This window comes from Ogataea parapolymorpha, chromosome VI (genome assembly GCF_000187245.1).
Source record: "Ogataea parapolymorpha DL-1 chromosome VI, whole genome shotgun sequence".
Taxonomy (NCBI): Eukaryota; Fungi; Ascomycota; class Pichiomycetes; order Pichiales; family Pichiaceae; genus Ogataea; species Ogataea parapolymorpha.
Genome location: NC_027861.1, coordinates 399,278 through 421,499, shown reverse-complemented (window position 1 = coordinate 421,499; position 22,222 = coordinate 399,278). Strand labels below are relative to the sequence as shown.

The window sequence follows — 22,222 nt, the reverse complement described above, 5'->3', positions numbered from 1 at the left end:
TTTATTTCCGCATTTTTCGGGACGTCACAACGTGTGACGAAAGGAGTCGTGAAAAGGACCTTGAATTGAGTAAATCGACGCCGACTTGTTCAGTCACCACAAGTCCTCTTGGTAACGTCCGTTCAGTTTGAATTGCTTGAGCGTCGTTGCCGCCTCTTCTTCACTAATGCCCTTTCGTTGCACTAATATCTGCCTGACTAATTTGCTCATATTTGATAACTTCATGGCATCTCCACAAACATAGAAATATGCTCCTTGCTCGAGTAATTCATGAATGTCTTTGGAAAGTTGTAGGATAATGTCTTGAACATACTGTTTGCGAGCCGGATCTTCTCTAGATAATGCAAAATGAACGGACAACTTTGATTCCAAAGCTGTGCTATATTTTGGCCATTCGTTGGGGTAGAGAATATCAGACTTATCTCTACATCCATAAAAAAGGATCATTTTTCCAACGTTATGTGCAGCAGACATGGCTATGCGATGTTGAACAAATCCTCTGAAAGGAGCAATGCCTGTTCCCACGCATACCATTATCATTGGTCTATCTCCATTCAGAGGCGGCTTGAAACTAGATTTCCTAACAAAAATTGGGACCGTCTGCCAATCTCTTAGTCGTCCAGCTTGATCCGCCTCCCGGAAACATATGCTTTCGATGTAGTTTGAGCAGACACCATAGAAAATTTTACCTTTGACTAACTCCCTCTCGCATTTTATGGTCAGGTGGGCTTGGTCCGGATATAATAGTTCTGAGGATGCTATTGAGTAATATCTTGGTTCTAGTTTCCCCAATGATTCTAGAAGAAAAGAAAATGGGACATCAGGCCAAGGATTACCATCGGAGGCCTCTAGCAATACTTCCCACATGGTCAATCGTCTCTCGACCACTTCTTTAGTAAATAGATCTCTAGATGAAAGTCTCAAAAGGCGATCTTTAGATTTGTCGGAGGGTGCGAAGTTTGCCAACGTCTGCAACATTTGAGAGGATATAGCCGAGTTGATGTTCAAATAGTGTTTAACTATCGCTTTATAAGTTGTTGGAGATGGAATCCAGAGAGGTAATGTCGATCTCAGCTGAACAACCTGTTCTGCTTTTTGTCTTAGGCAGAATAGAAACATGAATTTAGACACGTCTTCTTCACGATTTATGGGATAGACCCCCAGATGGTCCCCTGTTTGATACTTCAATCTAGATCCTTCTAAGCTGATTTCACAATGAAACTGGCATCTCTGTCCATCAGTGAACTTTTGCGAGTTGATGAGTCGTGCGTTGAATGGTTTTGCAATATGGTATGGAGGTTTATCGAGAAAATTCAAATCTCGCAGAGAAGATACTATTTCTCCATTAGCATGCGTTCTTGGTGAAACCTCAGATATGAAGATTGAGGGCTTGTAGGTATTTTCTTTCGAAGGCTTCCATCTCAAGTGTTCAGCTAAAGTCGGCATGAACTGATTTTTCCACTGTAGGTAGTCTTCCACTAATTCTCCTTTCTCATCGTTTCCTTCACCATATGAACCAAGTAAAGTGGAGCCCAGTTGACTGAGGCAATTCTTTAAGTCTCTGGAAGCTCCCTGGTAAATATCATAGGCAGTATTTCCTAAGCCAAAAAGACCATAATGGAGATTTTTCAGGTGATGGCTATTCTCGGAGCACAGTTTTGAAAGATAGCTGAATGTTTTCGACGCATTATCACATTGTTCTCCCTCACCATAAGAAGAAACAAAGAAAACTATAGTTGTCAGTTGAGGGCTGTCAACAATTGAGCTGAGATCAAAATTATCCATAGCATCAACAAAGACCTTTTTCTTGTATTTCTCCAGCAGCTCATTGGCAAATTGGAAAGCCAACTTTTTGGCCGAACCCGTCTGGGAACCATACAAAACGGTCACTGTGTCTGAGATCTCTGAGCTACACGACTTTGAAGCTGTATCTCCATCATCGCGGGCTCCGATGATTTCCATGGTAATGAAAAATCATGAATTTATTTTTTTTAGCCTAAGGCAGTGAAAAGGTTTAATATATGTTCTCGTTCGAGGGAGCTTTCGATTGATCTCTAATTGTAACTGTATATGCCAGAACATTTTTTTCGAGACCTAGAAGAGTGATTGGATTTGAAGCATAGCAACCATGTTTCATGTGTCTTTACTATAAAAATCGCATCTAAATTCCTGGTAAAAAAGGGAAGAGGGTGCAACCTTGACTACTAGGGGAAGAGATATTCCATGTTTTGTCCTTGTATGGTCATTTACTATCTTGTACTCGTGTTATCCATTAAGTTCTGTTTGTCATTATAAATAGTGATAAGTTGGCTCACCAACCCACAACGATAGGCGAATAGCTAACAACACAATCCCCTGACAATACATTTTCTATGAAGGAAGAAAAAGAATTATTCTCTTTCTCTGATTAGTCTCTATACCATCAGTTTTTAGCAAAAAGTTCCTGGTCGGCTGCAACAGCTGCTCTATAGGCGTCCTTGTTGTCTGCAAATTCCAACAAATATTCCAATTCGAGTTCATGAACTTGGCTTCCGAGCATCACAACGGAGTGAAGTGGCTCACCAGCATCGTAGTCTGCAAGTTCTTGAAGGGTCGCAGCTTTGAAGGATTGTGTTGGAGACCCTAAACGTGACACGGCAACGCAAGGAGTCTGTGGAGTATATGCTCTCTCTTTTCTCTTCTCTTCAACTTCCAGCAATTGTTGACAGCATGTGGCCACTGACATATATCTAGGAGGCTCATAAACAAGTCTTCCTTTCATCAATTCATCGTAATTAGGTTCCTTCACTTTGATGTCTAGCAAGAGAAGGGTGTGCAGTCCAATCTTTCTGTTCTCCATTATTTTATCGTAAAATGAGTCTGGTCTCCAGTTCTCGGTGAAAAAGACAATAGAGACTGCCTGTCCAAATGTGTAAAGCTGGAGCCCACATGCTCCGACTGCATTCATCACTGAGGCATTGTGAATCGCTTCCACCTTGATACCCAGTTCCCTGGCTCTTATCACCAGGTCAGTGTGTGTTGTGGCACCAAAAACGTCTCCAACCACAAGAAAAGCAATATCGTCTTCTTGGGCATTGTCCAAAATCTGATCTGATCCACTTTCAACTAGCTCTCTGTCAGCAAGAATCACATCTCTTCCATAAAATTCCTCCAGCGACTCTTTATCAGCTGCCATAAGAATGGATGTGTATGCTTCCAGATACACACGTTTACACCTTTTCACCACTTCCAAACCTCTCACTGTAATGTCAGTAGCATGCGACAAACCTAGACCGATAAGGTACAACATCGCGAATCTTGAATTATATGAAATATTTTTTGTATTTTTTTTATCTTATTATCGGGCAGTGTACAAATCATTTTTTGAATTCTTGCTATGTCTGAAAGTACGCCACTGCTACCAATCAACAATGAACGCACTTCAAAGCCAACATGGAAGCGCTACCGTTTAGACGTTTATATTCCAATGGTTTTGATTGCAAGTTTCTTCTTTACAGCCTTTCTCACTTTTGCTCTCAGAGTCAGACCGCAATTAGGCGATATAGTTGCTCAAGGTACTGACTTTGATTCAGATGAGATCAAGCTTCTGGGTGTGGACGATGATGGAGGCATACTTTTGGAAGTGAAAGGGGCAAACTATAATAACTATAGTCGTATCGAGGATCCTATAAGTAGGGCTTACTTCAAATTTGGAGGGTTTACAATTCGGAAGCTCAACCTTGCTGTTGACGACCTAGAAATGACGGTTTTCGATGAATCCAAGGGAGATTATAAGACTATGGGGACTGTGCAAATTGCTCCATTTGGCGTGCGGATCACCGATACGACGCAATCCGATCTGACATTATTTGTCAAGGTATATCCCAAAGCCGAAGGCGTTTTGGGTGTGATAAAGAGAATCATACTCTCGGGTAACTCAGAATTACGGCTTCAAGGAAATGCAAGCGTGAAGATACTTGTTCTCAATGGGTACATCCCGGTGTCCAATCTTATTATACCTTTAGACTTACTTATCTGATCAACCTGGAGGCAGCTGGGAAGCGTCAACAACGTCAGACGCATCCTTGCTTGGATCAGTACCATTCTCCGAGGAGAAAGCCTCTAGTGGTGTTCTTGGAAGAGCCATCATTCCAGATCTGGCAATTTCCAGAATTCCAAATGGCTGCACCAGGGCGATATAAGCACTCACTCTGCTTGGCTTAGCACATAGTTCAACCACGCAATTTCTGTCCGACACATCAACAACCTTTCCACCGAACTGTTTGGTCAAAGTAGTGATAGCATCGAGATGCTCGTATTTTTGTCTCAATGCTTGAGAAGGTGGCAAGTTATTAGGGTGGAACTGAGACTTGTGTAAATCCTCAGGAATCTCATCCACTTGCTCATTATGGTGAGCAATAAGCTCTTGGAAGTATTCAGAGCCTAGAAGCGAGATTCTTGCTAATAAAAGCTCCCTCTTGATAATCTCTGTGTTAGAGTAGTCTAGCACAGCGTATACAGGCACCAAGTCTTCGATTTGGCGTCTTGCTTGCTCAATCACTGCGTCTTGACCATCCAAGACGATAGTCATACGACTCAAATCCTTAACCTCGGTGTTGCAAACAACTAATGAGTCAATGTTGAATCCTCTTGCAGCGAGCGTTCCTGAAACCAACGACAGCACTCCTGGCTCATTTTGAACCAGGCAATTCAACACATGCTGGTTTTTTGGAGCCTTGGATGGAAGCGGAGTCTCGTAGATGATAGAAGAGACGGCTGCACCTGCGGACCAGTTTGGAGCATCAAGAGTAGGCAGATGCGGTCTTTTTTTGTTTCTGTGCAAATTCTTATAAGCCAGTGCTGATGTGGAAGAGCTGTTGTTCCTTGCCAATGTCAGCACACGGCCTACAAAGGCTCTGCTGGCTTTTGTACTGATCATAAAATATAATCTCCAAATGAATCACCACCAAAAAAAAAAAACAGTTCCGTCACCGGCGCGGTGAAATGGTTACATGCGATAAATTTTTTACGCCGGTCGTCGCGACAACATTAATTGTATCTTACTTATTCGGTACTGGTGGTACGCCAATCAAGAAGCTCCCTTTCCAACAATAAAGCTTTCTCTCTCGAATCATCGAGCTCCCGCAATGCTCGTTTTGCACGAAGAGTAGCTTCAGCTTCCTTCTGCTGCAAAACCTCCAATTTTGAATCAAGCCTTGTCACCGTTTCCTCTAAATTCTTAACATCATCCCTGTAACGTTCAATGGTAGAAGTCTGGATCTCGTTGCGATGCTCATAGTCCTTGACCAAGCGCTCAAGATTGTAGAGCTTTTGGTCTTCGTCACGCTTGGTGGCATTATGCAAGTATATTTTCTCTTCAAGTTCTTGAACTCTGGTAGTCCAGTGTTTCCGCTCGGACTCCATCTCCTTCTGGTGATCCAATACCATGTCGTCAACCTTTATTTTCAGTTGCTTGTTGAACTTTGTCAAAGCTTTGTTTTCCTCAATCACCATCAATGAGTCTCTTTGAAGATCAGCCATTTTGGCTTCGTATTCGCGCAATTTCTCGTCGTGCTGCTGAAGCTTCTCTTTCAATTCCAGTGCCTCTTGGCTTGTCTTCTCTAATTCTCCACGGAGTTGGACAACTGTAGCTGCATTCTCTGCATCATCCTTGGCCTTAGCAAGGTATTTATCAAATTCTGCGGTGATTTCTGAAACTTTCGCCTCCAACTCACGCTTTGACTCCAGCAGGCTATCTCTCTCCTGCAAAAGATCCTCGTTCGAAGTTTTGAGGGCCTTTACTTGTGATGTAAGAGTTTCCAGTCGCATTAAGTGCTCTTGTCTCTCTGTTGTGAGCTTGTCATTTTTGTACATCGTCTCAGTGAGTGCTCTCTTAAATTGTTCATTTTCTTTTAACAACTCGCTGTTGCTGAACTTGATGGTACGAACTTCTTTCTTTGAACTTTCAAGCTGCATTGTGACATTCTTAATCTGTTTGTTCAGTTCAGTCTCTTTGTCCATAAGCTGTAGTAAGTCGTTGTTTAACAATTTAATTTCTCGGTCTTTTGAATCCGCTTGATTGGACGATGAGGACAATCTAAGCTCCTCCGCATTCTCATACTTGTCTTTAAGAGCATTGTACGCTTCTTGCAACTTTCTTAGCTCAAACACCTTGTCTGACAGATCCCTTTCAAGATCTCTGATTTGAGTGTTGAGCTTAGCCACCGTAAGATCTGAATTGCGGTATTCCTGTTGTGCCTTAGTTAGCCTTTGCTTCGTTTGGTTCAATTCATTTCTTAAATTTTCCTCGGCGCGTTTGGCGGTTTGAACAGCAACCTCGGCTGCCTCAATCTTACTATAGTAGTTTTCGGCCCTAGCCTTATAGAAATCCAGAGATTCTTGTAAAGACTGGTTCTTGTTTGTCAAAATTTGCAGCTTCGAGTTCAGTTGGATGGATTGCTCCTGTTGTGCAAAGTTCGCAGCATTGCTCATTTGCAGTCTTCTCAGTTTCGTTTGAGACTCGTTCAGCATTGAACTCAACCTCAAGTTTTCTTGTTTAACAATAAGAGGATTCTTCTCGGGAGACTCAATATTAGTCTGGTTACCAAACTCACGGGTGCGATCTTTCAATGGGCTTGATAATGAAATCTTGAGTTTGTCTTCCATGGACTGCAATTTTATTTCTGCAAGTTGGTATTTCGACTTGTAATCCTCCTCCAACCGTTCTAATCCTCTCGACTCACGGGAATTATTCTTGTAATGAAGAAGCTCTTTTTGCAAGTCAATGTTCAATTTTTCGAGGCGCCTGTTAGCAGCTCGTTCAGCTGAAAGCTCGTCAGATAAATCGCCAGGTATTATATCTTTCCCAGAGGCTAGCTTTTTGAGTTGAGCTCTTAGCTGTCTGTTTTCATATGCTTCAGATGCAAGTCTAGTTTGCAGAAGCTCGATATCTGCAGTGTCTTGCATTTCAGGCCTTTTGGATGACTTCAACTGATATTCTGCAAGTTTAACATCTAAACCTCTCTTGATCTTGTTTAGATGATTGATTTCGGATTTGGCATTTTTGAGCTCCTGAGACAACCTTGTCGAATCTCTTTTCCCGACCTCCACCTCTGTCTTCATTTCTTCCAATGCCTGTTTCAGATCCTTGATTTCTCTATCATATTTTTGCTTGCCGCGGTCAAAATTGATCTCATCAGTGATCTTTGCCTCCAGCAGAGCTTTTGCCTCTCCGTATTCGTGCTGCAATTGTTTATATTTATTTTGAAGCTCGAGATACATCTCTTTTGCTTTTCCTATCTCTGCTGTCTGGTCTTCTTTGTTTTGTATAGTTCTACTCAAGATCAACTGTTCTTGTTGATGTTCTCGAAGGGTTTTCTGCAGAGCCTCAAATTCATTCAGTATGTCTTTCCGCTGTTGTTGGCTTTCGAGTACTTCATCGGTCTAAATTAGTTAGTATTTGATTTCAAAACGAAAGGAGTCAGAGTTTCTTATATCCAGTCGCTGGTTTTGAACATACCTTTTGTTGGAGCTTCTTGCTCATATCTGCCTTTGCAGACTCAAGAGTTGCTTCAAGCTGTTTAATCCGTTCATCCTTCTCCATAGACGAGTTCTTCAGGGTCTTGATTTCTTCCCGAAGAGAGTTCGCATCTTTATTGTTTGCTTCCAACTCCTCTGTCAGAGTGTTTAGTTTCTCAAGTAGGTGCCTTTTTTCTTGCTCGATTGCCGTTTTGGAAGCTTTATAGTTATCTTGAAGCTCCTGCAATTCCACCTGTTTGTCCTTCAACTGGTTTTCAAGTTTGACATGATTAACCTGCAGTGTATCCAAATATTTAGTTTTGTCTGCCAGTAATTTCCTATCAATTTCAATTGCTCCTGTTAATGACGCGAGTTCTTCTGAGAGTTTATTCTTTGATTGTGTCTCCATTTCCTTTTCCACTTTAAGAACATTGATCTTTTTCTCCAGCGTCTTTATTTTTTGATTGAAGAAGGACTGAGAGGAATCAGAATTTGCAAGCAAAGGCTTTACTTGAGAAACAATTCTAAACCATGGATCGTTGGAGACACTGTTGTAGACGGTGAAATTTTTCGCTATGATACGAGAGGCTTGCATTTTTGCTAGCTGAGCTTTGGTTCTTCCTCTCAGTATCACACCTCGAGCAACGGCATTAAACTCAGAAACCATTGCTGATAATCTTCGTGTCTTTTCTTTCTCCAGCTTCGCGAGGACTCCATTACGGAAAAACAACTTAGTTGTACCAATCTTGTAAACTTCAGGATCCAGATGCAAATCTTTGAGAATGATTTCACAAATTTCTTTGCTTCTTCTTCTCAAGCTTCTAGAAGATGCTGTATTTTTGGCCAAAAGCCAGTAAGTTTCAGCAAATTGGTCAAATTCGATCCTATTGGGATATCCAGATCTGGCTATACGAATGCCTTCCAAAACACCATTGCATCTAAGTTGCTCGAGAACAAGCTTTTTATCAAACTGTCCTGGCATTTTGTTTGTGTTGGGCAAAATACATCTCACAAAATGAGGATGAGTGGCAGACAGTTGCTTCATCAAGTCGTTGAGTTGTTCCTTATGCCTTTGGGCGACAGTTCTGAATCTGTCGCCTCTTCTTTGACCTCCTTTGACCGGAGAGATTGTGAGGTTGGTTTCAATAGAGGAATCAAACAAGGCTCTAACAAACTTATCTTTGGATTCTGACAGAATTTCAACCAGAGCATTACTAAGTGGGTCTTTGTTCTTGTCGAGCCAGCCATCCACAGAATACTCAACTGTGCCAGCGTAGTGCTGAACAAGGAATGCGTCTCTAAGCTTGCTTGGCTTGTACCTAGAATTCTTTTGGTTCGTTTTTGACTCGAGTTCTCGGTGCAGTTTTTCAAGGAAAGAAGTATCTGACCCCTTAGGAACAACACACTCCTCATTCAAGAGCGAGAATATTCCAATCTTATTGGAGGAAGATCCTTCAATCAGCTCTATTGTGGGCTTGAGCTCCTGACCAAAGTCAACATAGTTCCAACTGATACCTTCCCGCAGATATTCGCTTTGCTCCAAGACAAACATATGATGGTTGAAGAACTGTTGTAACTTCTCATTGGTGTAGTTGATGCATAGTTGCTCAAAGGAGTTTCTTTCAAAGATCTCGAACCCTGCAATATCGAGAATGCCCACAAAATTTTGTGCTTCCATTGATAGCGAAGAGTTACGGTTAAAATTGTCGTTGATCTTATCCACCAAAAATCGGAACAAACGTTCATATAATGACTTTGAAAGTGCATCAATGGTAAATTTAGCTTGAGAAGCCGTACGTTGCTGAGTGACGAATTCTCTTCCAGCTTTAACTTTGGATGTTAACAAAGCGGTTCTAAGCTCATTTTCTGACACTCCCAGGAGTTCAGAAACTGTATTGACAGGAGCATCATCGCTGAAATGAGCCTGACGGTCATCTTTACCGCGGTTCTTGAATGTGAGGTTTCCTAGATGCAAAATGGTGGCAATGGTTTTGAAGATGTGGCCCTTTTCTTCCTTGCTGAATTTCATCACCTCCAAAGCTTTTTGAAGTTTTAAGTAGTCCTCTTTGTCATTTATCCCAGAGACAGCATGATTGGTATCTTTGAGGTAGCCATACTGCTGGAATGAACGACTTAATTTCAGCTTTTTGAGTTCGCTCTCAGATGCACCTTTGAGGAATTGATAAAATACATGATAATTTCTCTCTATCTTGTCTTGAAGAACGACCCGTGATTTTTCAAGTAGATACCAGTCAATATGCGCACCGACCAATCGCCTTGTAGAGTGTTGAATATGGATCTTGATGAATTTACCAAATCTTGATGAGTTGAGATTTTTCACCGTCTGAGCATTACCGAAGCTTTCAAGTATCGGGTTGGCTTCCAAAATTTGGCTTTCAAAACTAGAGGGTGTAGAGCTATTGTTGTCAGTGGAAACAACGGCGAGCAGGTATTGGATCACTTTCTTTGTAGTTTCTGTTTTTCCGGCTCCAGATTCTCCAGTGACCAAAATACTCTGATCCTTGCCGTCAGTGATCAAGTTTTGGAAGGCCTCTTCACTGATAGCGAAAATATGAGGTTTGCAACTGGTCAGCTTCTGGTCTTTCTCGGATGAGCCATTTTTGTCCGACCTGGAATCCTTGTACATATTAACAAAACTTTTATTGTAGATATTGAGCTCCTTGTAAGGATTGACTGCAACCAGAAACAAACCGGAACAGGTGTAGATAGAGTCTTCTTCGTAGCGTAACATAAGGTTGTTCACAACTGAAGGCTCGCTGAGATACGTCATTGAAGCCATATCCTGACACTTGTCAAACTGCGGAGGATTGCAGCGCTCAATCTTGTCGATGTCCAAGATGACGAGGTTTCCCTGTGAGTTTTCAGGTTTCACTTTGACCTGTTTTCCGTCATTTATAGTCTCGATGATACGTCCTTTCACAAATGTCTGGTGCGGGTCTGGTAACCATACCAGACCGTCAACTAGCAAGCCATTGTCAGCCATAAAAATAAGCGATAGACAGATTAGATCTGGTGAATGTTATTGATTTATTGCGAGTGATATAAACAATATCTATATTACTGAGAATTTGTTTATTTATTGCCGTATTCGTGCATAGGTAAATTCTTAATTTCACAGCCGTAGATCAGGTCTAGTCCACCCAGGCACCATCATGGTTCAAGGTGTGCCAAGGTAAAAATGAACTGATTTGATTGGCCGGGTAAGGATTTTAGACCACAATACATCAACTACGGTCGTCGTTCATCTATCTGACTGGTATGTTCCATTGGCTTTTCGATGCTTCAGTCTTACATATAAAGAGAAGTATACAAAGGATCCTCTAACAACTAGCATACAAATTCTTACAGGTTCCCAAGAATTGTACTTTAGTATATTAGATAGATATTGTAAACTTCATCTGCTTTGTTTTTCTAGGATTTTTCCCCTCGCGTAACTGGCAATGGCAGGATCTAGTTTGCGCTGAATAATTCCTCCTTCAAATCAATGCCTAGCTCTTCTCTAACATCCTTGAGCTCATCGAGGTAGGCTTGATATTGTTCTTTGTTTTCAACTTTGTGTTTCAAGCCCTCGAAAACTCTAACAGCAGTAGCGTAGTCATTGACTCTTCTGCAGGCTCTCAAAGCTTTTTCGATAACGGATGGAGAAGGCACCAGGTCATAGGAGAAACAATTGTTTAAGACTCTTTGGACTTCGAACAGGTCGTAAGCTTCATCGAACTCCTTCTCGTATCTGATGGAGAACTCCTCAAAGGTTTCTTCGTGGTGGTCAGAAGAGTACTTTCTGATGCTCATGAATTGGGCTGGTCTCATTGGTCTAGCTCTCGAGACGAGACTCACATTTCTGGTGATCAATCTGCTGTTCTGTCTCAATGCACCTTTAATAACGTTCGAAATCATTGTGTTTTGTATTCTATGGATTTTCTAAAATATTTCCGCTGCTAAACAACAGTTGAAATTAACACTTTGATAATTGGACAAAAATTTCTACATAATAAAAAGTTTTCAAAACCACGCCAGACGGAATCTCGTGTTTATGTAAGCACCAAGAAAAAGGTTAACGGCGAATCGGGATGAATGAATGATTACTGGTGAATCTAATTCAATGTTTCTATATTATTTTATCTGTGTTTTTCTTTCCAGAATCCGTCTTTATTAGATTTCATGTTTTCCAGCATGGCGGACCACTTAGGTGATTGGTCCTCGAATTTCAGATACTGCTTTTTCTTGAGGGTACTGATAAGCAGTTTATGATTATAGCCCTCTTTCCATGAATCGCTGATGATTTTGTCAATCAACACTTCTGTTGCCCTTTTCTGTCTCCGGTATTTGACATAATAAGTTGACCTATGACTCAGCAGCAGTGCCAGTTTGTCGAGATACCTGTAAACTTGAAGCTTTTCTGAGAAGCTGATCTTTGACTCCATGATGCAGATCATCATTTGATGAATCAGTGCAGGCGGTATATCCGTATCATAATCCGTGTAATATTTTTCAAGCACTTTGTCAATTAGATGTGGATTGGCTGAGACTAGGTTATGTACCATCCACATTTTGGTCCGCACAGTAGCTTGTAGTCGAACCCGCTCCAACGCGTCCTCGCGCGACACCATACTTCTGGTTTTCACAGGATCAGAATATTTTGTGATATAACCCTCGTCTTCTAGTTTTGAGCACACAAGCTTCAGCTTTTCCAATCCAATTTCTTCTTGGTCATTTTGAATGCATCTATAGCGTGGAACGTGGCCTGTTAGGAGTTTATCTGCTAGCCCACTAACTGTGGAGTCCATAACTTTGATCAAACTTTGCCCCGTCTTGAAATCTCTACCATGACAATACTGTGATTTCCGGATTGTATAATTGTCCAGAATCGAATTAGTCTCCACAAACGACTTCCAATTCATACGGCCCTTGTTCAATACCAAGCGAAACAGCATGTCAATTATAAAGCTTGCCGTTTGAATTTTCTCGTGAACTTTGTGGTGACTGTAGCTCTCTCTTGTGAACAAGCTATCAACATACTTGCCGATAAAGTAGGAAATGCTATCGTTGTCTAGTTTCCACAGCTGTCTGGCTATGAGGTTCAATTGCTGAATATTAGATAGCACGACTTTTGGAACTTTTGAGCCGAATACGTAGAGGTCAACATCATCGGTCTTCGAGAGGTCTTTAACTGAGTGCAATGACTTGGCAAATAGATCGCCAATCATTGTCTTCCTTTCTTTATCTGGAGCTTTTTGATGGAGTGTTCTGAACCAACGCAAAACTAAAGGCATTAATGGAAGTCCATATGAGCTGTCTCGATGCTCAAGTATTGAAACAAGCTGCCTAAGCTGAGAACTGCGGGGTGAAGGTGTGGTCAATGTAGCCCCATATCTGGCCATATCTTTGATCACGCTAGTGGGCAATTTGTCTTCAAGTTCAAAGAGCTTTTGTAATAATCGCAGCCAATCATCTGTCGAGGTGACATACTTTTGAGTCTCTAATTCAATCACAGTATGAAGGGTAGCTGGGACATAATAACTGTTAGACATGCATTTTGCAAGAGAAAGAACTCTACCCAATTTCTTAGAATCCCCTGCTCCCCTTGAATAGAGTTCGAGCAAAACTGTTTTCTGCATAGATGGGGGCAACCGGGAAAAACATTCCTGCGTCATATGTTTACTGTAATGTTTATGTCGAAAGAACTGCCCCTGAAGCCACATGTCCGGCGATTTGCAAAACTCCCAAAGCTTCTTTAGTTGCTTTTCGTTCAATATCAGCTTATCTAAAATGATTCTCACGTCGTTTACTGTAATATGCTGCATCAGGAAAGACTTAAAAAAGGCACTTGAAAAGCACTGAGTCTTCGTATCCTTCTCCATATGCGGTATGCATGCCAGAATAAAAAACCCAACGGTGTCGGGGGCTTTTGCAAAAAGATGCTTGAAAGTATCTGCCACACGAAAGAACTCTTTGACCTGTAGTTTGGGATCATGCACGTTTTGTTGAATGTTTTTAATCACGAGCTTCAGCTTGGTGCTTTCAATAATATCACTTTTATTATGGTCACTGATTTGCTCCAAATGGAGTTGCAATACTTCAAAAGAATGATCCGTTTCCGAATATCTCTCCTCCAGCCGATTCGCAAGCTCCAGATCTGCCAGTAAATCTTTCCTGTCTAACTGAAGAAGTGTCCGTGGGTTTGCTACTTCTTGCATAAGATGCCGAAGGAATTCTTTCCTTGACCAGTCTGAATCAAATTGCTGCTCCAAAAGGGAGTTAGTATAGCTCAAAAAGTCTTTGAAATTCATATCAGCCCCGTTCAGCAAAATAGAAGCATTGACAAACCACCTGGTCCTCACCAAGAATTCTATTATTGTAGGAAGTTGGTCTATGGTCCCATTGACTAGATATAAACTTAGAAGAGTGGTGTGATGAGGTCTCAATCGTTCCTTAGTTCGTTTCCAAGCCGCATCATAGATGCGATTCGAAAACGGTGTAGAATTTAGTATCTTGATGTCTGTTGCATTATGAAGATTCAGATACTCATATTCATTCCTATTATTTCTGTGTTTTGCGTTTTGATCCGTTTCTGCTCCCTGATCGGAGAGGTACATTTCTATGCTTTTCAACGTTGGCTCGACAATACGTCGTACGTAGTTCCCAAAGACGCTGTCGGCCCAGCGGACTTTCTTGGAGCCATCTTCACCGGCTAAGATCCATTTCGGTCGGTTGTGAAGACATCTCCGGACCAATTGATGAGTCCTATGTGTATTCATCAAAAAGTAAAAAAGATCCTACCTTTCCCCACATTCAAAAATAATACATAGGTGTATAGGTTTTCTTAGCCATAAATCAAAGAGCTATACAATTATTTCTTTTGTCCCTGTGCTGCAACGGCAGCTGCACCAGCAGCAGCTGCTTCCGGGTCCAGATAGTAAGATGGCTTAGTTGGCTTCAAGTTCTCGTCCAACTCATAGACGAGAGGAATACCGGTTGGAATGTTCAATCCAGCGATCTCCTTGTCTGAAATGTTATCCAGGTATTTAACCAAAGCTCTCAGCGAGTTTCCGTGGGCTGCAATCATGACCGTCTTTCCTTCCAGAAGCTCCTTGGCAATAGTATCCTGCCAGTATGGAAGCAGTCTATCAATCACAAGTGCTAAAGACTCTGTTTTAGGCAAAACGTTGGGATCGATGTCTTTATATCTCTCGTCCCCAAATTGAGAAAATTCAGAAGAATCTTCAATTGGTGGAGGTGGAACATCGTATGATCTTCTCCATGTTTGGAATTGCTCTGCGCCGTATTGTGCAAGAGTTGCTGCCTTGTCTTTACCTTGCAAAGCACCGTAATGTCTCTCGTTCAATCTCCACGATCTGACAACTGGGATGAAAAGTCTATCTGCCTTCTCCAATGCAATGTTAGCGGTTTGAATGGCCCTAGTCAATTTCGAGGTGAAAAGGATATCCGGCTTAAGGCCAGATTCTTTGAGCAATTCACCGGCTCTAGCGGCCTCCTTCTCGCCGACTGAAGAAAGGCTCACATCAACCCAACCGGTAAAAAGATTCTTTTCGTTCCATTCGGATTGACCGTGTCTAACAAGGATAAGTTTTGGCATTTTGATTGAAATTTGAAAATAAATGAAGAAATGTTGTTCCTTTATATATCTTCTAAGTCACGTCACTGCATAGGAACTTACTATTCCGAAAATCTGATTTCCCAGTTTTTCGGGGAACTGTGGTGGCAGAATTAAAAGGATGAACTGGAACACCTCACTGATAGATTGTGGTGATCATAAAAAAGTACTAGACTGGCGACCGCCAGATGTTTAGTATACTCAAGTGCCAGACACACACAGGTAAGGGTATCTGTGCCTTAGTTTCCAAATGAATTAGGTATGAACAAAATGCTATCGTTCAAACAGAGGAGGAACTGCTGGAATTCTGCTATCTGTTTTATCACTCTCTGTCTTGGCTACATCATTCAGTGATTATCACATCGAAATAAGGAAGCCTTTTCCCGCACTTCTTATATAGCCGTCAACGAAGTCCTCTCAAACCATCCTTGCACAGTTTAATCCTAAAAAAAAAGTGCGAAACACTTTTTTTACACTGTTTATTAGCCTGTCCAGAATATAACTATTGTGCTCTTTTAGCGTAACCAATACTTTCACGCGCACCCAATCACTATACTAGAGCCAATGTTTAATTTTTCAGGAAATACTGGCCAAAGTAGCCAAGCCGGACAAGGCTTCAGCTTTGGAACAAACAATAACCAAAATCAAAACACCGGCCAAAGTACATTCAGCTTCGGCAAGGGTGACGGTGCATCCTCGAACACTGCTAATGCAAGCAAACCTGCATTTTCATTCTCCTCCGATAACAGTAAGCCAAGTTCACCAGCGACTTTTAATGCGGGTACAGACAAAAAAGCTCCACTGTTTGGATCCAACCCGTCATCGACCCAAGCTCAATCACAGACTCAGCCTCAGACATCATTGTTTGGCACAGCATCCACCTCATCGAAAACCGAAAATAAGCCTGCATTTTCGTTTGGCCCAACCGGTGCCTCTAATACCAATTCGCTGTTTGGTGGACAGAAGACAGACCCCAAACCGACAAATTTCAGTTTCGGAGACGCTCAGAAGTCTGACGCTAAACCAACTACCGGTTTCTCTTTTGCAAATTCCCAGTCCCAAGATACAAACGCATCTAATAATCAATCCACTCAGCAATCAGGAAATGCTTTCAATTTTGGGTCTACTTCGACTGCAAAGCCAGCAGAATCCAAACCATTGTTTGGTTCGGGAGCTTTCAATACTGGCAACTCTAAACCTTCTTTCGGTGGAGCAAATTTGTCTTCGTCCAATGATAAACCGAATGAGAAGCCATCATTAAGCTTTGGAGGTCAATCAGATAAACCCTCGTTTTCGTTTGGTTCCACATCTGAAAAAAAAAGCAGAGCCTGCAGCGCCAGGCTCTGCACCAAGCTTTACTCTTGGTGAGAAGAAGCCTGAAAATTCGAAGCCTTCCTTTTCCTTTGGTGAAACAAAAGCACAAGAAGCGAAGTCTACGACGGGCTTTTCTTTCGGAACGCAAAAGACTGAACAGCAGAAACCCAGCTCTGGATTCTCTTTTGGCGGAAACAAGTCCGAAAGTGAAAAGCCAGTTTCATTCGCATTTGGAGATAAGAAATCTGAAAATGCAAACCCTTCGCCAGCTTTCTCGTTTGGAGGTGATAAGACAGCCACCAATGAGAAAGGCACTTCAAGCAGTACATCGACCACTAAAGAGCCCACTAAAAGCTTGGGATTTAATTTTGGGGCTCAAGATGAAACCAAAACAGCCGGTGCGTCTTCTGCTCCATCCTTTTCTTTCGGTGCCTCTAAAACTGATGAAAAGCCTGCAGCCAGTGGTTTCAGTCTAAACCCTTCAAAAGATGCTGACAAGAAGGATACAGCAAACCATGACGAAAAGAAAGAGGATAAGAAAGTTTCATTTGGCTCTGGTCGCGACAAAGCTCAAGTTAAACTCGAGGACATCAAGCCACAGCCAATATCAATTAAGAATAAGACATTAGAGGATCTCATAACCAAGTGGACAAATCAACTGTCCTCCTCCGCTAAGATATTTGAAAACTACAGTGACAAAATTAATAATTGGGACCAGATACTTGTCTCTTCGTCAGAAAAAATCTCGAAATTATATGCGGATTCTCTGACATGCGATCAAAAACAGTCCAAAATCGATCAGACACTCTCATACATCGAAAAGCAACAGGAGGAACTTGACAAGTTACTCGATGGGTATGAAAAGCAGTCTGAGTCGCTTCTTGCATCGGTGCAGCAGGTGAGTACGGGCAATGGAAATGAGAGGGTGTTGACAAACGATCAAATTCGAGAAAATTCCTACAGACTTGCAGAAAGTCTTGAAAACAAGCTTGATTCCTTGGAGACGAACTTTTCTTCCTTGATTTCCGAAGTAAATGAGGTGAGCGATTCATTTAACCGATCTCTACTCTCCTCAAGCTCTAAAAGCCTTGAAGAGGAATCCTCGCTGGAAGATATTCTCAAACTGCTGAACAACCACTTAGAGAGTCTTAACTGGATTGAAAAGAACGAAAAACTTTTGAAAGAACAAGTGGAATCCCTTACGCGTTCTACGTTATAGTGCTTAATTGTCAAATATCATAAAATTTCTTGTCCTACTTTTTGAGTGCTTGTGACACCTTGTTTCGTAATCTTAGTTCCAGCCTTGTGCGATCAAAATCCTTCCTTTGATTGCAATGCGAAGTATTGTTTTTGTTCTTGCCAGAAGAACTTGATTTTTTTGTCCACGAAGTTGATCTTCTGAGCATATCTCCTAGCGGAGATGATTGCTTCCTGATTGGATTCGCAGACAACACACCTTCTTTGTTCTCCTCATTCGATAGCCCCGAATACAACTCTATTATTTGAGCTCCGATATCACACAATTCTTGGTCAGACATGTGGTATAACGTGATCGCATCTTTTGTGATTTGTAGAATGTCGAGCTGCAATAGCTCTTGCTCATTGTTGTTTGTGCTGACAATATCAAATGAACCTGAGTTCTTTGATTGATGATTTTCCTGAATATATGTGAATGTCGACTCTTCGGTAGGAGAGCCTGCGTCTTCATTAACAAGAATTGCCGATGATGGTAGTTGGCTTTTATGTCTGTCCTCTATGGGGTAATGAAGTAATAAGTACAGGGCCTCACCATAATCCGAAATCATCAAGTGTGATTTGATAAGAGAAAGGAGCAGGATGATAATATAAGGCAAAAGCAAGCTCAGGTCTAATTTATCCGGATGCTGGGTATATGAAAAGGCAACGAGTTTATCCCAGAGGTCGAACGAATATTCGAGTCCTATCTCACGGATGAGCAGCAGCCTGAAATACCGAATAAGCCAAATCGACGAATCTATGCGTAGCTTATTCTTCAAAAGGTGATATTGGTACTTGTCCACAAGCCGTAGCTTGAGATCAAACTTAATGCTTTCTTGGAGAAGAGACGTTTCGTCGTAATAAAGGTCAACCAATGATTCTGTCATCTTATGAAACATGCTGAAAACATCATGACGTAAATACGTCGAATCCATCAGCTCCGCGACAAGTGTGCTTCCTCGGTCTGAATTCTGAAAATTTGTCTTGGAAATGGATTCTGTTTTAAGCGCAACAAATATCACTCCTGCTATCTCATGTAGTCCTTGAGAATACTGGTTGCCATTGAGCTTCCACCAGATGTATAATACCTCAATCAGCTGCCGTCTGTTTTCCTTATTCTCAATGAAATATTCAGGGATTTGAGGAAACAGTCGATCGACATCTGCAATCAAGCTTTCTAGCGTTTGAATATCAGTCATTTTGGGGGTCTTGGGGGTACTCAGTGGGTGATGTTCGATCCGCATTCTAGACACTTTCAGTTTCTTCCCAAAGCTATCGCTCAGATCATATTCAACATTCAAGTCACAGTAAAACTCATGGTCTTTTGCAAGCTCATTCCACGGCACCATGAACTCGCTTCTCAATATGTCATAATCTTTTCTGCACTCTCTGAGCATTCTCAAGTTAAGGTCTTCCAGATGTCCCGTTATTTGAAATGCTACAATTTTCCAGAGTAAAGACCGCGAGTAGTCAGCTGATTGCCGCGAGTATGAACCTAAAAGCGCAAGCTGAGGTACTTGCTCTGCCCTGCATCTTTGCAGAACATGGCGAATCCGTTCAAATGTATTTGATTCCTTCATGAATACGACATTCGAATTATATCAATTGATTCCATAAACTAATTTTCTGCTTACTTCAGCTATTTATCGGAGTCGGAGGAGTTTATCGAATTTGTGTCTTCGTATAATGATAACTCGGTGTCAAGGTTTTCGTCGTCATCTTCCTCTGGCTTATATAGGATGATGATCATCACTGATCCAATGATGATTGATGATCCAAGAATAGTCAGCGGACTTGGAAGATGATTAAAGAGAACGTACTCTAGAACAGTTGTATAAAGCAACTGCGTATATGACATAGACATAGCTCTAGCGGCTTTCTCACGCTGCATACCCATCGTCGAGAGGTACTGCATAACAAAGCCTGCTATGCCAACTGTTGAAAGAAGAAGCCATTGATTCAGGGTATGAGGGATCTGCAATGGTAGCTGAAAAATTATTGCTCCAGCAGATGATAAAATGAAGGTTATAAGAGCGAAAATGGAGACTGTAAGAAGAGGGTGTGCATGGAATCCGATTTTCCGCATTGAGCACATCGAAACACCTGTTCCGAAACAGGACAAAAGAATTGCACATGTTCCGATGAGTCTCAAAGTGGCCGAACTTGATTCAATTACTTGGTTACCGTCAGGAGCATCTTCATCGGAATTAGTGTCATGCCCATAAAATATGAAGGAGGGTCGAGCAACCAAAACGACTCCCAAAAAAGCAGTTGCCCCACATATTGCTTCCAGCCGAGTATACGGTTCGCCCAGGAAGACATATGCCATCCACGACGTCACTGTAGGTGCCAGGAAGCTCATCACCACCGTATCAGAAACTGATAAATACATTAGCGCAAAGTATTGACCCGCTACCCCAACAAATCCGCCAAGACCTCGCAAAATCATGTAGATCCGGTAGCCTTTAGGACCGAATGGGAAATTTGGATCTTCCCATAGAAAATATGAGCAACATATGTATGTGATGAACATCCGAATCGCTAGGATATGTAATGGATGGATCGGGGGGTCAAAGTCCTTATCTAGCAATAATAGCTTGCAGAAGAAAACCATAAAAGAGTTGAAAAGATTTCCCAGCAGGATAAAGCAAAGTCCTGAGTTTGTCTTGATGTAGTTTTCGTAAATCTCAGTAATCATGGTCCGGTTTGATGTGCGATGGTCATGTCAATGGCAAAAGAGGGATTAAATGAAGATGACTATCTATCTAGATGCATCTCTGCACCAGCCAAGATTCTTATTGTTCTCACAAAAACCGGTGCTTTAAAAAAAAAAAATGGCACTGCCATATATGTTTACGGGTCATTCTCTATCACGCAATCCAATTGGTCTGTTAGCCAAACGGTTCTCCCATTTTGCTTTCAATATCAAATTGTTTACACTGTTTTTTGTACTTGAACACTTCCTTTAGATTTAAAAACACGACCAAGCACGACCTTCAGTATGTCTCACAGAAACAAAAGACAAAAAGTTGATAGCTCGCTTATCGATGAAGAATTGATGAGTCAGACTCATGATCTGAACCAATTAACAAACTCTCAGTTTGTATCCCAGCAAGCCGACTCCTCACTCATCCCTAAGTACAACGCAGATCTCTCTAGTCTTCATATTCCCAATTATCCCCAGGCACAGCAAGGACCTCAATCTAGAAAGATTACTTTGAAGCAGGAATCTGATGCTGAGACCCAAAGGATAGTGAATGAAACTATGGTGGCTCAGGCGGCCCAAGCTGCTGTCGCTCAACACCAACAGCATGCTCAACAATACTTCACCCAGTCCCACGGGCAACCCCAATTTGACTACCAACAAAACCAGCAGTCTCAGTCTCAACAATATCATCTCCCACCTCCTCCGCAAGTTACTCAAAGTCAGTCGTATCACATTCCTCAGGTGACTGGTCAACAGATATCTCACTCAGGTGACTACCAACAGGTTTCCAATCGCCATATGAATACATCGGTGAATGTCTCGGATGGAAGTGATCCAAGTGATTATCTTGTGACGCCCATGATGGAGGAGCAGGTGTTTGATAATGTGAACGTGTTGAAAGAGTTTGTGAAGGAGTTTGGTAAAAAGAACGAATTTGGTATTGCTATCGCGCACTCTAATAATAAGGCTATATACTTCACATGTGAGCTAGGGGGTTCTTACAGAGAGAAGAGGAGTAAGAAAAATCAAGCTGGTCAGCGGTTCAATGAGGCCAACGATTTGCAGTCTCAATACGAGTCCAAAAAAATTGGAACCAAGAAGATCAGATGTCCTTTTGCGATGGTGGCTAACTTCTCCAAGAAGAAGAACTATTGGACGTTGAAGATTACGGAGAATAAGCACAACCATGCCAAGCTGAACCCTCTCGAAGATTTTCCCATGCTGAGAAAACGCTCCAACAGAGTCAACTCTACCATTAAGGATCTGTACTCAACGGGTGATAAGCCTTCCGTGATACACCAAAAGCTCACGGCGATTTTCAGTGACATTGTCATCAAGAGAGAAGACATCTACAATGAGATCAGAATATTGAAAAAGAAGGGAATGGTGCCCACGAACTCGGAAATCAAAAGCCGCAAGGTGGCCGACGAAGATTTGGCAGTCGAACAGCAATTCCACCAATCCCAAGCACCTATTTTGCAAGCGCATGGCCACAGTGGGCAATCTCATGAGAGCCTTGGATGGCCCCAGGGATATCCAACTATTGATGCAGACAACAAAAAGGAAGTGGAGCAACAGGCAGCAGCAGCCGTTGCTGCAGTTCAAGCTTTGAAAGACCAGCCACAACACTACCCATCGTATCCTCAACACTATGGCTCCCAGCAAGCTTCATCATCGGTGCAACACTACCCTACTCAACAGCAAGGATCGCAGACGCAAGCTTCATACCAATACCCGACAGCACAGTACTATGGTAATCCCCCTCAAAAGGAAGAGCATTTCAACATCGATGAGCGACTACTTGGGGGAAATTAGATAGGTGATTTTTCAAA

At 41.9% G+C, this 22,222-nt stretch overlaps 12 protein-coding genes across 12 annotated transcripts; 3 read left to right on the top strand and 9 right to left on the bottom strand.

The window, feature by feature from the left end:
* Nucleotides 1-93: 93 nt before the first annotated feature.
* Nucleotides 94-1,962, bottom strand: HPODL_01339 (uncharacterized protein; the record flags this gene model as incomplete). The annotated part of the gene is made up of 1 exon (XM_014077845.1): nucleotides 94-1,962. One exon carries the CDS (start codon nucleotides 1,960-1,962, stop codon nucleotides 94-96), a length of 1,869 nt encoding a protein of 622 aa, XP_013933320.1.
* Nucleotides 1,963-2,422: 460 nt separating this feature from the next.
* HPODL_01338 (Diphthine synthase) lies at nucleotides 2,423-3,289 on the bottom strand (the record flags this gene model as incomplete). Its single annotated transcript, XM_014077844.1, has 1 exon — nucleotides 2,423-3,289. One exon carries the CDS (start codon nucleotides 3,287-3,289, stop codon nucleotides 2,423-2,425), a length of 867 nt encoding a protein of 288 aa, XP_013933319.1.
* Nucleotides 3,290-3,376: 87 nt separating this feature from the next.
* HPODL_01337 (putative membrane protein) lies at nucleotides 3,377-4,018 on the top strand (the record flags this gene model as incomplete). Its single annotated transcript, XM_014077843.1, has 1 exon — nucleotides 3,377-4,018. One exon carries the CDS (start codon nucleotides 3,377-3,379, stop codon nucleotides 4,016-4,018), a length of 642 nt encoding a protein of 213 aa, XP_013933318.1.
* On the bottom strand, nucleotides 4,019-4,918 carry HPODL_01336 (Acetolactate synthase small subunit, mitochondrial; the record flags this gene model as incomplete). The annotated part of the gene is made up of 1 exon (XM_014077842.1): nucleotides 4,019-4,918. One exon carries the CDS (start codon nucleotides 4,916-4,918, stop codon nucleotides 4,019-4,021), a length of 900 nt encoding a protein of 299 aa, XP_013933317.1.
* Nucleotides 4,919-5,043: 125 nt separating this feature from the next.
* Nucleotides 5,044-10,501, bottom strand: HPODL_01335 (Type II myosin heavy chain, required for wild-type cytokinesis and cell separation; the record flags this gene model as incomplete). The annotated part of the gene is made up of 2 exons (XM_014077841.1): nucleotides 5,044-7,422; nucleotides 7,499-10,501. 2 exons carry the CDS (start codon nucleotides 10,499-10,501, stop codon nucleotides 5,044-5,046), a joined length of 5,382 nt encoding a protein of 1,793 aa, XP_013933316.1.
* A 467-nt stretch (nucleotides 10,502-10,968) lies between these two features.
* On the bottom strand, nucleotides 10,969-11,415 carry HPODL_01334 (Subunit VI of cytochrome c oxidase; the record flags this gene model as incomplete). Its single annotated transcript, XM_014077840.1, has 1 exon — nucleotides 10,969-11,415. The coding sequence occupies one exon, from the start codon at nucleotides 11,413-11,415 to the stop codon at nucleotides 10,969-10,971; it is 447 nt and encodes a 148-aa protein (XP_013933315.1).
* A 221-nt stretch (nucleotides 11,416-11,636) lies between these two features.
* HPODL_01333 (uncharacterized protein) lies at nucleotides 11,637-12,725 on the bottom strand (the record flags this gene model as incomplete). The annotated part of the gene is made up of 1 exon (XM_014077839.1): nucleotides 11,637-12,725. One exon carries the CDS (start codon nucleotides 12,723-12,725, stop codon nucleotides 11,637-11,639), a length of 1,089 nt encoding a protein of 362 aa, XP_013933314.1.
* Nucleotides 12,726-14,368: 1,643 nt separating this feature from the next.
* Nucleotides 14,369-15,115, bottom strand: HPODL_01332 (Phosphoglycerate mutase; the record flags this gene model as incomplete). The annotated part of the gene is made up of 1 exon (XM_014077838.1): nucleotides 14,369-15,115. One exon carries the CDS (start codon nucleotides 15,113-15,115, stop codon nucleotides 14,369-14,371), a length of 747 nt encoding a protein of 248 aa, XP_013933313.1.
* Nucleotides 15,116-16,430: 1,315 nt separating this feature from the next.
* On the top strand, nucleotides 16,431-17,666 carry HPODL_01331 (Essential component of the nuclear pore complex, which mediates nuclear import and export; the record flags this gene model as incomplete). Its single annotated transcript, XM_014077837.1, has 1 exon — nucleotides 16,431-17,666. One exon carries the CDS (start codon nucleotides 16,431-16,433, stop codon nucleotides 17,664-17,666), a length of 1,236 nt encoding a protein of 411 aa, XP_013933312.1.
* Nucleotides 17,667-17,700: 34 nt separating this feature from the next.
* HPODL_01330 (uncharacterized protein) lies at nucleotides 17,701-19,263 on the bottom strand (the record flags this gene model as incomplete). The annotated part of the gene is made up of 1 exon (XM_014077836.1): nucleotides 17,701-19,263. The coding sequence occupies one exon, from the start codon at nucleotides 19,261-19,263 to the stop codon at nucleotides 17,701-17,703; it is 1,563 nt and encodes a 520-aa protein (XP_013933311.1).
* Nucleotides 19,264-19,322: 59 nt separating this feature from the next.
* On the bottom strand, nucleotides 19,323-20,381 carry HPODL_01329 (transport protein; the record flags this gene model as incomplete). The annotated part of the gene is made up of 1 exon (XM_014077835.1): nucleotides 19,323-20,381. One exon carries the CDS (start codon nucleotides 20,379-20,381, stop codon nucleotides 19,323-19,325), a length of 1,059 nt encoding a protein of 352 aa, XP_013933310.1.
* A 303-nt stretch (nucleotides 20,382-20,684) lies between these two features.
* On the top strand, nucleotides 20,685-22,205 carry HPODL_01328 (uncharacterized protein; the record flags this gene model as incomplete). Its single annotated transcript, XM_014077834.1, has 1 exon — nucleotides 20,685-22,205. The coding sequence occupies one exon, from the start codon at nucleotides 20,685-20,687 to the stop codon at nucleotides 22,203-22,205; it is 1,521 nt and encodes a 506-aa protein (XP_013933309.1).
* Between the last annotated feature and the right edge of the window lie 17 nt (nucleotides 22,206-22,222).